This window comes from Pelodiscus sinensis, chromosome 4 (genome assembly GCF_049634645.1).
Source record: "Pelodiscus sinensis isolate JC-2024 chromosome 4, ASM4963464v1, whole genome shotgun sequence".
In the NCBI taxonomy this organism is placed as follows: Eukaryota; Metazoa; Chordata; order Testudines; family Trionychidae; genus Pelodiscus; species Pelodiscus sinensis.
In genome coordinates this window covers 48338698-48356247 of record NC_134714.1, presented here as the reverse complement: position 1 = coordinate 48356247, position 17550 = coordinate 48338698, and the positions used below count along the sequence as shown (strand labels likewise).

At 41.9% G+C, this 17550-nt stretch overlaps 1 protein-coding gene across 4 annotated transcripts in view; it reads right to left on the bottom strand.

Moving 5' to 3' along the window:
* Positions 1-6315: 6315 nt before the first annotated feature.
* The window catches only part of LOC102456449 (uncharacterized), a 33636-nt gene continuing 22401 nt past the window's right edge, over positions 6316-17550 (bottom strand). For all 4 annotated transcript variants that reach the window (XM_075926933.1, XM_014570776.3, XM_075926932.1 and 1 more), the window contains 3 exons: positions 13134-13240; positions 11795-11885; positions 6316-9584 (listed from right to left, as the gene is read on the bottom strand). In XM_075926933.1, the coding sequence (XP_075783048.1) occupies positions 9468-9584; positions 11795-11885; positions 13134-13240 (315 nt within the window). In that variant the 3' untranslated portion in view covers positions 6316-9467. The remainder of the gene's footprint in view (positions 9585-11794; positions 11886-13133; positions 13241-17550) is intronic.

Genomic DNA, 17550 nt, shown 5'->3' with positions numbered 1-17550 from the left:
AGGTTAGACTGGGCCTTCACCATGGTCTCCTCTGTGACACGACTCCTCCTTCTCCAAGTATAGTGAGAAACTGCCGACCAGATCTCCTCAGACTTCTAGGTTTTATGGACTCTAAGGCGGGAAACTCCAATGGTCTTGAGTGCAAAGCAGGGCATGGTGCTGTGTGCAAACACATGATACTGGGTGCAGACGACTGGTGCGGTGTGCATGGACACGTGCCGTGTGCAGAGGCTGTTTTGGCGGCAAAAGTCCTCAGTCTGTTGGGTTCCATCATGCACCGCAACTCCATTTTGGATTGTTCTTTTAGACTTAGTCTCCATTTTGTTTCAGTGCATTTCTTAATAGCAATAAATTCCTACTAACACATCATCCACACACAGAGGGAAATACTCTATCTCCAAAATGCTAGTAATTTTGCAACAAGGCCAATCCCTTAACCTTTTTTATGAACTACCCTAACAACATCCCTATAAATAATAAAAATAAAACTTAATTCTGTTCTATCCTCCCTGCATTGAAAAAGAAACCTGACACTTATTTACCCTATTCACATTTCATAGTGCATTAATGTGAATGAATAATAATCTCAATATTTCTATATAAAGGTGATTATCCCATCAGAAAGTCATACATATTATCCCTATTTTCAAGGCCTGGCTCTGTCATTTTTACCAAAATAGTAGCCATTTGAATAAGCCACTCAGAAAGCAAGCTGGTAAAACTCTCAGCAGGATAGGTGGGCCCAAATGTACCTCAGAGATAACTCCCAGGTCTATCACAAAATAATGTTGCTTCCTTACTCTTCATGGACCTCCCAGTTAGCATCCCTGGCAAGCTAAGCCTCCTGCCATGCAGCCAGGGGTGCCATTTCAGATTTTGGTAGGTGAGGCCCACCTGTGCATGACCTGATTGGAGTGGGGGGAGAGTGAGAACATGGGGGGCAGATGAGGACTGCGGCTTCAGCAGTGTTACTGAGTATGCTCAGTACAAGCCAAACAGCATATGGGAGGGGGTACCGATTCCATTCGCCCTCCCCACTTCACCCCACCCCCATCACCTCTTTCTAGGGTACTAAGGCACTGGAAAATTCTAGGATTTTTTGGCAGATAATTTAGCAATTACCTGACAGGAGCCCTGTATCTAATTCCTATATAAAAGAAAGACCATTTAAATAAATATCAAACCCACTCAGCTCTAATATTAACATGTTCTGACATCTTATGGCAAGTCACTTAAGGGACACCGCTTAGCCTTAAAATTTTAATATATAGTCTCTCTCTCTCTCTCTCCAGTTAGTAAGAAAGTGAGAGACTGTCAAGTCTCCAAGGCTCTATTTCATCTCTGGCAGTGGAGTGGGGTCTAGTGGGTTACAGCAGAGGGCAGATACATTTTGGCTCTCTATATGATCAGAATGGCCATACTGGGTCAGACCAATGGTCCATCTAGCCCAGTATCCTGTCTTCTAACAGTGGCCAATTTGGGGTGCTTCAGAAGGCATCAACAAAAGAGGCAATCATCATGATCCATCCTGTCATCCATTCCCAGCTTTTGGCAAACAGAGGCTAGGGACACTATTCCCACCCATTCTGGCTAGTAGCCATTGATGGACCTATCCTCCTATAACATACTTTGTTCTTATGGGGACCCTGTTACAGTTTGGGCCTTTCTACCATCAAAGAGTTCCACGGGTTGACTGAAGAAATAATTTATTTTAAATCTGCTGTCTATAAATTTAATTCTTGTGTTATGTTAGTGAAGGAATAACTTTTCCTTATTCTATTTTTCCACACCATTCATGATTTTCTAGACCTCTAACCACCCCACCCCCACCGTTTAGTCATTTATTTTCCAAACTGAAAAGTCCCAGTCTTGTTAATTTCTCCTCATAGAGAAGCTGTTCCTTACCCTATTCATTTTTGTTGCCCTTTCTGTACCTTTTCCAAATCCAATATATCTTTTTTTAGATGGGGTGACCAAATCTGTATACAGTATTCAAGGTATGGGCATACTATGACTTTATAGAGGCAATATGATATTTCTGTCTTATCTATTCCTTTCCTAATGATTGCCAATATTTTGTTAGTTTTTTAGCTTTTAGACTGCTGCTCTACAGTGAGCAGATGTTTTCAGGGAACTATCCAAAATGATTCCAAGATCTCTTTCTTGAGAAGTCACAGCTATTTTAGATCTCATCATTTTTGGGTGTATAGTTGGAACTATATTCTTCCATGTTTAAAAGTCTCAGAGGAGTAGCCATGTTATTCTGTAATTGAAAATACAATGAATGGTCTTGCAGCACTTTGGAGACTAACAAAAAATGTATCATGATGATATCAAATGAAGGAGGGGGTTGTGCCCATGAAAGCTCATGATACCGTCTACCTTTTTTGGTAGTCTCTAAGGTGCTGCAGGACCATTTGTTGTTTTTTAAAATTCTTCCATGCAGAATACTCTGCATTTATCAACACTGAATTCCATCTGTCTTTGTATTGCCCAATCATCCAGTTTTATAAGTTCCCTTTGTAACTCTTTGCAGTCAGCTTTGGAATTAACTATTTTGAGTAATTTTGTAGTATCTGCAAATATTGACACATCACTGTTTACCCATTTTTCAAGAACATTTAAAAATTTAAGAGTACTGTTCCAAATTCAAATCCCAGCAGCACAACAGCATTGCTACTCTTCCTACTCTCCCATCTTTTAAGTACCTGGCAATGTTTTTGTGATGATCTAATGATCCTTTAATTATATGAATGATCAATCTTTTGCTATTCTTAATCACCTGCCTCCCTCTTTTTATAACAAACTCCCTGCCCCAAAGGCAAAGCTGCAAGCAGCTCTAACTCTATTGCAGTTAAGAACTGCCTTTAGAGCCAGGGCATGAAGCTTGAAGTATACCTCAAGTATGAAATCCAGGGGTTCAAACTCAGGAGGGGGGCACCCCCCATAAATGCACCCTAGGCATGCAGCAGAGACAGACATGTCTGTGGTTAATGAATCTACAGCAGGGGTGGGCAACAAGCAACTTACAGGCTGGACATGGTTCACCAGGGTTAATTGTTGGCAGGCCGCCAAACACTTTATTTACCTGCACATCTTCAAGTACAGCTGCTCACAGCTCCCACTGGCTATGGTTCACCATTCTCAGCCAATGGGAGCTGCAGGAAGGGGTGCATGCCAGGACACCAGTTCCTGCAGCTCCCATTGGCCTGGAACAGTGAACTGCAGCCAACGGGATCTACAAACGGCCACACATGTGGATGTGCAAGCAAATAAAGCATCTAGCAGCCAACCAGGGACTAACCCTGGCAAACTATGTCTGTACTATGTATTGTCAATCCCGGGTCTACAGACAAATCAGCTGGAACACCATCACAAGCAGGTGGGTCTGACCCAGACTGTGGATTGGTGTCTGTGCTTCTACACTCCTCCTACTGCACCACTGAAAAGCACCTGATTATGGTAGAATATTCAGAGCAGCAGAGACAAATGACTTAGTCTCTCATCTTTTCTGAGTGCAGCAGAGACTGGAAGACAGACCTAGAAAAAAAAAGAAAGAGAGAGGGAGGAGACAGACAGGAAAAGAAAGGTGGGCAAAAACTCCAAAAATGAGGGAGGAATATACAGCAGTAGCTTTGTGCAACCTTCTTAAGTGCCCAAACCTTCTGAAGCAGGTCTCACTAGCCTGCATGTAACAACACACAGTCAACTATGGAACTCATTGCCAGGGGATGTCACGAACAGCAAAATTATAATTGGGTTCAAAAAAATTAGGTAAGTTAATAGAGCAGGGCTACTCAACTTTGGAAGCCCCGGGGACCACAATGATATTCACAGCACATGCCGAGGGCCACAATTTAAGCGTGATTGCATATACATGCAAATATATGCAAATAGCTTTTCACACTGACAGGCATGAATACAAAGCACTTCTCACAATGCCCCAGCACTCCAGACACCTCCTCTCTGGGGACTAGAAATGCTAACACCCTGTACCTGTCTTTTCCAGCCAGCCCATCCACTTGCATGTTTCAATGTTTGCCCTGCCTTGCCATTGTGGAGCAAGTTCCCAGTGGAGGCCATGTTCAAAGAATCCCACCCACGGGCCGTATGTTGAATGCTGCATAAACCCAAACTGCATCGCAGGATGCAAACAAATGGGCCACGGGTTGAATAGCACAGTCACAGAGACTAGATCCATTAATGGCATTAGCCAACATGCTCAGGAATGCAACCCCATGGTCTAACCATTCCTAGCTTCTGACTGCCAGAAGCTGGAAGTGAACAACAGGGGATATTGCCCTGTTCTGTTCATTTCCTCTGAAGCACCTGGCACTGGAAGACAGGATAGTGGGCTAGAGTACCATTGGTCAGATGCAATATGGCCGTTCTTATGTTCAATCTCTATGAACCCTCCAACAGAACCAATTTTTGTCTAAGCCACACTATTTTTTTTTACACTTTTAACATTTGCAGAGTTGTATTTTTTTCATATAAACTCTCAAATATCTGAAATCATGAAATTCACTATTTTAAATCCTGTGACAGTGAAACTGACCAAAATGGGACCGTGAATTTTATAGGCCCCTAACTACGGATCAAGGAACCAAAAGATCATGAAAATTAATGAAAGGGTAGTCTTACTTTAACTTGTACCTTCAGACATGAACTTTGCTCTTGCTACGTTCCTCTCTTGCAGCCCTCAACATATTAATTACACCAATTCACACTCCCTTACAACACACACAAACTTTGTGGATCAAATTAAGAAGTGATGTGTCAAAAAGCATGAGAGTTCCATTGGGTTAGTGAGTGTGAATCTGTGTTAGTCAATCTAAGAGTGTTCACATTTCACATGCCTGATGTGAGTGCCAAATAAGTCACATTAGTCTGGACTTGCCTTGAACTTCGTCTTATTTCTGAAAAAGGCAATGGGAGCACCTCCTTGTACTACTTTCTATTGTATGGATAATATTTTCACAGTTAAAGGGCCTATATGACATCAAATATGATTTGTTCCAGTCTCTCTCTACTAACATTTTTACCCAACAGCAACATAAAAACCACAGCATTTGGGGAGTCAATGAGAAGTAGGAAGGAAGGAAAACTGGTGACAGTTGGTACCCCCTTAGTAACTACCAAAACAAACTGCAAAACTACAAACCAGCCCAGTCACATAGAAATAATTAAGAAGCATGGAAAACTGAAAAGTGACTGATCCTTGCAATACTTCTGAAACATAAGCAACATACCAATATGTGGAATTATTTTCTGCTCTTAAAATGATATTTGCCACTAATGTATCTTTTTTCAGTGACCAAGTTATACTACTTTTTTCCCATTGACAGGAGTCTTAATAGTAAGTTTGGAATTCACTCATAGCTTGTCATATCTTTCTGAGCTAATTCTTATGGTTACAGAGCTTGTTTTCTCATTCTGAAATGCATATGAAATTTCCTTTCTTATTTCATGTCCTCTTTCATTTATTTTCAGATTCCTGCCACCATCTTGCATGTGGCTTACCCTCATATGGAATTTCTTCCTTGTTGATCAGTACAAGCAGGATAACAGTATTCAACAGTGCTCAATGATTCTAGATAAATAAAAAATGTAAACTTTTTAACCAAAAATATCCATCTTTATTCATTTTATAATTCACTAGCAGATTTACCCAGCTTTACTTGGGTTCATAATTCAGGAATGCCATCAAGTGTAATTTTTTTTCTTCATCCCTATAAACTCTTATCATGCACTATGTTTAACAAAAAAGGGCTATAATCAATTTGGTTGTGTTCTAATTTTCACACCTTAAGCATCGATTGGCTATGTCAAAACAGAGCATTACTCCAAATTTCTGTTTTATCTCTTTTCTGTAAGGTTTGAGAAGCAATCCTATTCCAGTTTCATCTTATTTTTCAGGCTCATCTTGGTTCAGTCTCTTTCAACGTTCACCCAATTATGTCAGTGTTGAGGACCGTACTTGATTTGGTGATTCTGTCTCTTTTCTGTTTGGTTTTATGAGAAGCAATCCCATTCGAGGCACATCCAATTTTCCTTGCACAACCAAACCCTGATGTTGCATTAAGTTATGATAAGAGGAAGCTGTATACCGAATTTGGTGGTACTAACTCTTTACCATTTAGGAGGAGTTCTTGATCAAACAGAGACAAACTCTCTAAAATATGTAGTAAGTGAAAAATACATCCACCAGAGTCTCTGGATACAGGCTCAACAAAAGTCAAGTTATAACTTCCCAAAACAAAATGAAATGAGAAAAGGGCTGACTTCTTGGTCTCAAAAATAACACTCTACCCATGTAATAAAGATCCATTTATTTGGTGTTCTATGACGGCCCAAATTATCAATTACATCTTTTTGTCTCCATATATATTATTACAACATTTACAGATATACTTTGCTGCTCTGAAAACTATTAGAAAAATAAAAAGTGTATCCAATATGTTTTTCCATTTGAACAGGACATAAATTGTGTAGAAAACTTTTAGACATACAGTAACATTGCTTCCAATTGGCACTACACTTAGTCAAAAATTCCTGCAGTTAAATGCAAAACATATTGATTGTCAGCGTTGTCTAAAGCTGAAAAACATTTTCAACAAACTGAAAATTTTGTATAGTTGGAACAGAATCTAAATATAAGCATGTGTGCAAGTCTTTTTATTCTTTATGAAGGGGGTTAGAGCAGTTCTGTTATTGTGTGTACCCAATGTTTTACACCATCACCAAAGATTATGCTTGGCCACGGGCAGACAAGCCCAGATCTGGCTTGCCAAACATTTGGGGCTTGTCAAGACTATGGGGAAGATTCAAAAGAGGAATTTGCATATCTTCTTCCAATCTCACCTTTGAAAGCGGAGCTTTCGAAAGTGAAAGTAGTCTAGACGCAATTTTTTTGCAACCCCCCGCCTTTTCTGAAAAGCTGCTTTTCCTCAAAAAATGAGGTTTATGCGGCTTTTCGAAAAGGGGTGGGGGGATTTTCCGGAAAACCCCCCACGTCTAGACTACTTTCACTTTCGAAAGCTCTGCCGGAATTTGCATATCCTCTTTCAAATCTTCCCCGTAGTCTAGACATAGCCTTGGATCCAGCCCGCAGGCCAGTAGGCCTCTCAGGCAGGCAGGTTCCCTGGCTGCTACTGCTCCACATGCTGCTCAAAGTTGCCCACTAGTGGGGCCAGCATGCATCTTTGTGCAATGCCTGCCCCTTGGGTAAAGGGAGGGGGGAGTCGACAACCTGTCTACATCCTGCCCCCACCCTCACACTGTCCTCACAGCCTCCCACTGGCTGCAAATCGGTCAATGGGAGCTGCAGGTGTGATGCTTGCGGGTGTATGCAGCACGTAGAGACCCACTACCACCTTCCCCCAAGGGGCACACCATCCAAAAAAACACACAATGGACTCAACAGCTGGCTACTTTGAGCAGTATGTAGAATCACAGCAGTCAGGGAGCCTGTCTGAGGGTCAGCGCCTCCTGACCAGAGTCTGCACTTTGTACACCAACCCCTCCCATACAGTAACCCCCCGCCCCAGGTCACAACCCCCTCGTGTACCCAAACCCTCTGCACCCTTGCTTCAGGTCACAAGTTCAACCTCTTCCTCCATCCAAATTCCCTCCCAGGCCCTGCACCCCCTTCTGCACCTCAATCCCTTACCTACCACTTCCTCCTGTACCCAGACTTCATCCGAGAACCTAAACCCCCTCCATTAATATCATAGAAAAGTGTGGCTCCAACCACTTAACAAATTCTTGGAGAGGACCCCCATCCAAAATTGACCACACTTGTGCTAGGCCATAACTCCTGCTCAGAATATTTAGTTTCTTAAACACTTATGAAATGCATAAAAACTAAGACAACAAAGCAGATTTTCATTATCCTATATTTAGACCAATAATTCTGAATGATTCTTCTTTATTCCTAAGTAATTGACATCAACAGTGAACTGGAGAACTGAATAGAAGGGGAAGATCATTACTGTCACAATGCTACTCTAAACTGGGACAGTGGTCCTTTCTATACTAATAGCAATAAGCTCTGTAGTTACTGGGCAGACCTTAAAAATAATCAGAAATTCCATAGGTAGAATATTAATAGCAGTGTTGTAAATCTGTCAGTATTAAAAACCCAACATTATATATTAAAGCTTTTCAACAGAGCTGTGTTGAATACATGAATACTATTCAGATTGAATAGTGGGTCACTATTCTTATGTTAATATCACTTTTAAAAAACTTTGGGAGGGTTGTGCATAACAGACTCTTCTGGTGTTAAACTTAAAAAACAACGAATAGTCTCTAAGGTGCGGCAAACCTTACAAAAAATGTAGATAGTATCATGAGCTTTCGTGAGCACAACCCACTTCTGCAGATGAACGGAGGAAATGGGTTGTGCCACGAAAGCTCATGATATCATCTACATTTTTTGTTAGTCTCTAAGTTCCAGCAAGACTATTTGTTGTTTTTTAATTTTTTCCAGTTACAGACTAACACAGCTACTCCTCTGAATCTTCTGGTGTTAGTTGACTGCTATTCTTTAAAAACATTTCCATGCAGAGTGGAGCCACAGAGATATCTACTGGCTAAAATGTACTGTACAGGTTGTACCTCCATAAACTAGCTCTCTATGGTCCAGCAACATCCATGGTTCAGAAGAAGCACAGATGCTCCTGGATCAGAGAGCCTGGAGCCTAAGGACAGGATCAGCTGGGATAACAGGATCAGCAGCTCAGCTGGGGGCAGCGCAGGATCAGGGCTGGAGCCCTGCAGCTGCCTCTAACTGCCTTGCATCACCACAGGGCCGGAATCCCATGGCAGCTCGGGTCAGCGTGGGGCAGAGGCCAAAATCCTGCAGCAGTGTGGAGCTAGAATTGGAGCGCAGGGGTGGGGATAGAGCCCAGCAGCAGCCCCCTTGAGCACAGGGCTGAAGCCTCACGGCAGGAGCCACAGCCTATAGCTCTCAAAGTGCTGGCAATACCTGGGTAAACTGCCCAGTCAGGTTGGGGGAAGGAGGGGAACAAGACAGGCTGTTTGCTGGGGCAGCCTGCCAGCTGCAGGTGATAGGATTGGGGGAAAACCTCCCCTAGCCCGGCAAATTCTCTCCTTTGGGACTGGACAGATTCCAATGGTGCCAAGATTGACCCTCCCTGGTTTGGCACCATTAGAACCTGACCAGTCTCAAATGAGAGAATTTGCCAGACTACAGGAAGTCTCCTGCCACCCACCCCCAAGCCCATTACCTGCAGCTGAGAGAACTTTAATGTAAGAAATTTAACATCTCAAAATATGTTTTCAAAAGCCCACTTCATTAGTGAGAATATGTATAATTTCTAATATAAATCGTTAACTTTTTCATATGATTTATTCTAGAAATAGGTCTTAATCCTAGAGTCTTTTCATACAACTCTTTCTGAAGTCAATTTTATACTATTATCATCAACACTGGCTGTATGCTAGAGAATCTTGTACAAATGAATTTGTTCAAGCGCTTCTCTATCAATGTCCTTTTCCAGATATACATCATAGTCCAGCTTCATCTCTTCTACCCACTGGCTGAGCAGTATATCCGTCTGAAACAATTAAAAGCAGAAACATAAATTAACACACTTTTGAGCAACCAACTTAACTTATGTTTCAAGGGAGGCAGACATCAGTGAGAAAAGGAAAGAAAGACAGTTTAGCCATTATTTATAGAAGCATCATTTTACCTAAATAAGAGTAAGGATAACTTACGAAAAGTAACTCTGTCAGCTTATCTGTTTATTCAAATTTGGGTCAGACTATTTTTATCTGGAATGGGAGTCTCTTTGGATTCACACTTGCTGATAAATTATACATGTGGTTTTAGTTTTTCACTTATGTTCCCAGTAACATATTGATGAAATCATGTAATCCAACTCAAAAGACACATAGTATAGGCTAGGGATGTAATAGTGTAGTCGATCAACCAATTAACCGATAAGCAAAAGCTTATAGGTTAATGCTATAGACTACATGCATTCCTCTCTCCCTGCCCCATCCTTGCCAGTAATTTTTTTAACAATCTGGCCAGCAGCCTGGTTCAGTCTTGGCTTGCACCAGGTCCGGGACCTACCCCTGCTGCAGCTCTGCATTTAAAGTGTATTAGAAGCCAGGTGGGAAGGCAGCCAGGCTAAGTTCTAGCTTGCACCTGGTCCAGGAGCTCAGCCCCACCCCATCCCATCCCAGAGAGGGGCTGTATCAGCAAAAGGCAGCAGTGTGGGGCGACAGGCAACTGGTCTGCGAGGGGACCTGGTACTCCATGCTGGTGTGTCTGATACTGAGCCAGCAGTGTGGAATAGCAGGGGGCTCCTTGGGAGAGAAGCCAGAGCTCAGTGGCTGCTGGCTCCACCCTCGAGGACTACAAAATTGTTGAGTAACCAAATAAGATTTCATGAGGTTAACTGACTATTCAATTAGCCGATACTTAACATCTCTAGTATAGGCTTGAATGATAGTATAATACTTTGAGATCCTCAAAATTTGGGGGTGATGTAAATTAAGCATCACAACAGCTTTGTGGTGGTGTAGATAAATAGTACAGAAAATCCCCAATTCATGAATGGGCTGTGTTCCAGAAGTTCATTTGTAAGTCAGTTATTTCAAACTCTGAACACAGTTGCCCTAGAAATAATGTTATAAATGGCAGTTTGGTTCCCACGCTAGCCCACAAAAGCCTATTTAACCCATAATGAAGCTGAAATACTGTATATTTGCAAAGAAAAATAGAAAATATTACAGTTGTAATACTAGTAATTAAAACAGAAAAACAATAAAAATTGACTAGTTTATTTAATATTGAATGCTGTTTGGTGCTTGAAGAAAGGCAGGTTTAATTACCGTAAGGGTAGGTAGAGATTCGGAAAGGAACTTGTGGACAATACGCAGCCGGAGGGCTAGATTAGAAGGGGTGTCCAGGGCTATTAGATTTTTGGGTGTTCCTCTTGGCTCCAGCCACCCCCACCCCCAGGTAGTCCCCATTTCCCACCTATGGGCTCAGTAGCCTGGCAGCCACTCCACTCTCCCCCCGGCACCTGCAGGCTCAGCAGGGGCTCTGGCAGTCCCCCTGCACCAATGACCTGCTCATCTGGAGGAAGTGAGCGGAGGCAACTGGAGAGAAATGGCATTTTAAAGCACTACTTCATTCTGGCTGTGCGCAGCTGCCCCCTTCTCTTTTGGCCCATGATCATACCACTTGCCACCTTCAGGAGAGCAGGGGCTGGGGACAGAGTCTGCACGGGGAGGATGGAGATGCCAGAGCATGGGGCCTGCCAGAGTCTGTAAGGAGTGTTCGTGGAGATGGCTGGGCACTGCCAGAGCCCACGCTGAGCCGTCAGGTGGGGGAGCAGTTTTGGGAGGGTTGGCCACAGTACTCCAGCCTTTGCTCACCCCCACTTGTGCCTCTTGCCTGCTCCCTGAGGCTGCAGTTGAGCATTCATATCTGTGGACATTTGCAACTTGAATGTTCGTAACTCGGGGAGTACCTGTATCCCATTTTCATAGATGGTGAACCAAGGCACAGAGAGATTTAAATACACTTTCTAAGGTCCCACAAATTGGTGGCAAAGCTGGGAACAGATTTCAGGGTCCTGATTTCCAGTTCTCTGCTATAAGAATTTGACCACACTGCCCACTCCGTGATACTCTGCATCCTAACATAAGCGACTTCTAGAATGCACACTGACTCACTGTAATACTACTTTCACAAAGAGTAAGATACAGCATGGCAGTTACAGCTATTTGAAAAAGAAGAACTACGAACCTGTAGGTTTGAGATAGATTCTTCAAGGCTTGGGACTGTTACTAATAATGACCCTTTTTTCCTTATATTTTGACTGATAAATTCCCAAGCTCTGAAACACATTTAAAAATTCAAATATAGTATTTAAAGATCACAAAATAATCAGTTTTTTGAGAAAGAAACACATTCAATAAAACCCAATTTTAAACACTGATTATTTCTGGTCACTAAATTGACTGACTTTAAAGATCTGCCATTTGTGCTTTATAAAATAATTGTTAATATCCTAATATAAGTCTCTGTGTGGGCTAATACCAATGGATATACTATTAATGAAGATTAGAAGGATTACATGACTTTGGAGTTTTCTTTTTTAATTAGCTTTAGTTGTTCCTCAAAGATGGGAAGAGCAAATAGTTCCGTCATTGGCATGTTGTGAGGACAGAGATTATGTAGTGTTCTTCACTTAACTCTTGTGATGTATTTTACCCATAACATACAACACCCTTGCTGTTCCAATCTGGAACCTGAGAGACTGCCACTCACGTCCAATAGGTTCTTACTTTGTGATGGTCAACAAATAATCCACTCTAAATCAGGATCAAACAATAGACAATTTAATTTGTGACCTAAATCAGAATCTGAACTCAGGACTCTAGAGGAGGGAGGCTAATCCTCACTCACTTTTTTATTCATTACAGACACAAGTTTTCTCTTTATGTCCCTATGCTGCAGTGGAGACAAAATACATGAATATAATCACAGTATTCCAGATATATCCTTCACAAAACTACTTGTGATTTTACAAGTCAAATCATTTCACATACCATAGTAATATCAACTAAGAAAGATATAGTTTCCATCACTCTACAAATCTTACTCTTCCTTATGCTTGTTGTGCAACATTACACCAATAATCTTTAATTCTTAAGAAGGAAGGTAAAGGTATAATTTTAACCAAGCTGTAGACCTTTACAGCTTGTTTAGGTCTTGAGGACCATGTTTGAAATGTCACTAGTAATTGTAATTTCAAGTATGAATATATATTTAAAGCCCTTTTGTAGTCCATACGTTTGATGAAGGACCCTTTTGTTGTTTTGTTACAGATTTTACTCTTTATGTTGGTAAAGCAATTCAAGATCATTTCATTATTTCATACAAAGTCAGTACAGTATTTTAACAGATTAGAGCAAATGTTATGAAAAAAGTTTTGGTGGGCCTATGAGAAAAAGCTTTCAGTAGCTTTCAAAGCTAAATCATGTGTGAGACTTCAGAAAGAACAACAGAATGGATTTTTATAGCCTGCAAGGTTAAATACATTGGCAAAGAAACTGATTACTTGTATGGACACATATCTTACCTGGCCTGTTCCAGTCTGTCAAGAAAATATTCAAAGACATTATTCATTACAACAACATCAGCATTTTGAAGGAGTGAAGCTTGAATACAGATGTCAGAATGAAGCACCTGAAGGAGAAATAATTGTACATAGATAAAAGTTAACTTAAAAGAACATACACAGCTTTCTAATAGACATAAGGTCTGTATAAAGAACAAAGTACCTATGGCCAACAATGTCTACAGCATTGGTTATCAAACTTTTTTTCTCATGTCCTAGCTGAAGAAAATGGTTAGTGCCCGTGACCCAATAAAATCTGACTAGGGTGTGGGCTCTGGGGTGGGGCTAAGGATAAGAGCTTTAGGGTATAAGAGGGGGCTCCAGTTTTGGGGGAGGGACAGGGCTGGGGCAGGAAGGATTTACCTTGAGCAGCTCCTGGTCAGTGGTGCAAGCTTCCTGCCTCTCCTGGCACTGCAGACCATTCTGATCCCCAGAAGCAGCCAGCAGCAGGTTCCCAGCCAATGGCAGTGCGTAGTTACTGTTCGGGGCAGGGCCAGTGCACAAAGCTCTATGTGCTCACACCCCACTCCCATTTAGGAGCTACCACTTCTAGGGCATAGTGCAGTCTGCAGTGCCAGGTAGCCTGCCTTCACACCCCACTGCTCACCTGATCACCCTACAACAACAAGATCCAGTACCTGACATTCCATGACCCAGTACTAGGTCATGACCTGTAGTTTGAAAACCACTGGTCTACAGATAATAAAAATGGATACAATTCATATTAAGTAATATAGAAATGAACTCACTAGAGTGAATGTTAAAGAAACCAGCTTTATTTTCTCAGTAATTGTAGTACTCAATTCATTATGCATAGTAAGTAAAAATACGTTACATTGTATTTTTGATCTTGATCACTGAATGTTACCAAAGATGATTTAGGAAATTATGATAATACTTTAGTTTCCAGTGCTTTATTGTGAATGCTTACTATATTTCAGAAAATCATTTAACCATTTAAAAGTCTTCCCTCCTCCCCCAGCACTATATTCACGGTACCACCTGTCTCCGCCACCCCTGCGCTGCCAATTTTATCAGACACAGCAATATGGGGGAGGGGGACAAGGGAGGCTGCCACAAAGCAGCCTCTGACTCTGCAGCAGGCCCAGGCTGCCTGCGCACCCGGCTCTTGCTACATTTAAAATTCAGAACTGCAGCAGGGGTAGCTCTTCAACCCGGTGCAAGCTGGGACTGAGCAAGCTTTCCCTTATTGACTAATTGTGTAGTCCATAATCGACTACACAATTAGTGAATTAGCCGCCTCTTAACATCCTTCATTTGAAGTGTCCCTACCAATTAGAAAACAACCTAGTGAATATGGTTAACTTTTGGTACCTCTACAGCTAAACTGATACTTTGCTTAATCAATCCGAATTTGAACACTGGACCATTGTCACATGAAAATGTTACTTGTACAAGTAACATTACCATGGTAGACAAAAAGGATGATGCAGTAGCACTGGTCTGCTTTCCCAGTCGGTACTTAAGGGATTAATAATAGAGGGAAAAAGTTACTAACCTTTCCATAACTGTTTTTCTTCTAGATGTGTTGCTTATATCTATTCCACATTAGGGCTATGTCTACACTCGTGGCTTCTTGCGCAAGTACGGCCGTTCTTGCGCAAGAATCTGTCGAGCGTCTACACTGCTCGCCTGCTCTTGCGCAAGTAAATTTACAGTACAGCGTGATAAGAGAGGGCTCCTTGCGCAAGAGTTATGCTCTTTTTTAACAGGTGTAAGCCCTCTTGCACAAGAGGGCAGTGTGGACGCTTAGCAGGGATTTCTTGCACAAGAAAGCCCTATGGCTAAAATGGCCATCAGAGCGTCCTTGCGCAAGAGAGCGCCCACACTGCCATGGGAGCTCTTGCGCAAAAGCACAGCATGCACATGGCAGTGTGGACTTTTTTTTGCGCAAGACTTCTTACACAAGAACCCTTGCACAAGATGTTCTTGCGCAAGAAGCCGCCAGTGTAGACATAGCCTAGGTGCACATGAAAGACATAGGAAGTACGCTTATTAAGTTTGCAGATAATACCAAGTTGGGAGGGTTTGCAACTACTTTGGAGGATAGGGTCATAATTCAAAATGATCTGGACAAATTGGAGAAATGGTCTGAAGTAAACTGGATGAAGTTTAATAAAGACAAATGCAAAGTGCTCCACTTAGGAAGGAACAATCAGTTTCACACATACAGAATGGGAAGCAACTATCTAGGAAGGAGTACGGCAGAAAGGGATCTAGGGGTTATAGTTGACCACGAGCTAAATATGAGTCAACAGTGTGACGCTGTTGCAAAAAAAGCAAACACGATTCTGGGATGCATTAACAGGTGTGTTGTGAGCAAGACATGAGAAGTCATTTTTCCGCTCTACTCTGCGCTGGTTAGGCCTCAGTTGGAGTACTGTGTCCAGTTCTGGGCACCGCATTTCAAGAAAGATGTGGAGAAATTGGAGAGAGTCCAGAGAAGAGCAACAAGAATGATTAAAGGTCTAGAGAACACGACCTATGGAGGAAGGCTGAAAGAATTGGGTTTGTATAGTTTAGAAAAGAGAAGACTGAGGGGGGACATGATAGCCGTTTTCAGGTATCTAAAAGGGTGTCATAAGGAGGAGGGAGAAAACTTGTTCATCTTGACCTCTGAGGATAGAGCAAGAAGCAATGGGCTTAAACTGCAGCAAGGGAGTTTTAGGTTGGACATTAGGAAAAAGTTCCTAACTGTCAGGGTGGTTAAACACTGGAATAAATTGCGCAGGGAGGTTGTGGAATCTCCATCTCTGGAAATATTTAAGAGTAGGTTAGATAAATGTCTGCACAGCATGGGAGAGGGCGGCGCTGCGGGACCAACCCGGCAGCACCCCAGCTGCTCTGCCCCCGGCTCCCCCAAGTCAGCCACTGGTCAGTTTCAGCAGCAGTGGACTTGGGGAAGCCTGGGGCAGAGCAGCTCTAATTGTCCGGCTGGCCGGAGCACTTCCGAGTTGCAGTTGGTGCGGGACTATCAGGAGTGCCAGACCACTGGATGTCGGACAATTGGAGTTTTACTGTAACTTCTTTAAAATCATTCAGAATGTTGCCAAGAAAAAAAAGTGCATATGCTATATAAGTGTCCATCAACCAAAGGTAGGGACTGACTGATAAACTGAAAGGGAAGAAGAAACCAGTACTGAAAAGTTTGATTTTCACGATATAAGGGAAAACCAAACTTCTTTATAAATACAGTTAGGTGTATTAAAGTTGAATACATGTAAGAGTGATTTCCTGAACTTCTGTTGTTTATTAACCAACATATAAACATTCACAGCAAACATGGTATAAAATCAGTGATTTCTAGACACTTATTTTTAAAATTATGAATAGAACAGTACAAGACTCACGTATAAATTCACTATTAAATATAGAAATTATTTTATTCAGATCTCTCAAGTAACAGGGGTCACAGTGGGGGTCAGAACATCCCAGATAACAGTGGCTATTGCAAGGCTTTTTTAACTTCTTGTTACATAGTTATTACTTAGCCATCTAGCTTTTGGCTGTTTTCCCATGCTAGTGTGCCTCTCTTAAAAGATGCAATAAGAGAGGAATGAAGCTGAAATTCAAGAATGAAATGTTAAAAGCAGTGCGTGAAAATGTTCAAAACACTGCGTAATAATAAGAGTCACATGACTAATTTAACATCAGGTGGGAGTTAAATGACAAAGTCCCCAGGCACTGCTTTGAAAATGTTGGCTCTGATTTATCTTTATGCACTGAAAACTGTAACACTTCAGAAGAATTACAAGGTGTGAAGAAAAAAACTTTAAATTGTAAGTGTATATTTTCCAAATATAAAGCAACCCAAGAGTATGCATACGCATCTACAGTCTCTAATTAACCTAATAAAGCATTCTGCTGCATAGTCCAATCTCATTTCACTGATATATTTCAGACACATCAGAAGCCATGTCTACACTGCATCTAGAAACAACCCTCACAACCCAAATTCATCCCAGCAGGGCCCTGAATTCATGCTCAAAAATAGCAATGTGGCTGCTGTAGCACCAGCAAATGCTCAGGCTAGCCACCCAGGTTGGACCCACATCATCCCCTGAGTCTTTCCCAGCCTGAAGATCTCACTCCCAGTTGCAGACAGATGCTGGGAGTTTTGCCGCTTATTTCAATGGGGCCAGGATTTCACCTACTGTGTTTATTCATTGCCTTTCACCCCAAGATCTTTTGTATGGGCTCAAATTCCCAAACAAGGAGGCTACGTCTACACTGGCCTCTTCTCCGGAAGAGGCATGTTAATTTCCAACTTCAGAATAGGGAAATCCGCGGGTGATTTAAATATCCCCTGCAGGATTTAAATAAACATGGCCGCCGCTTTTTTTCCGGCTTGGGGAAA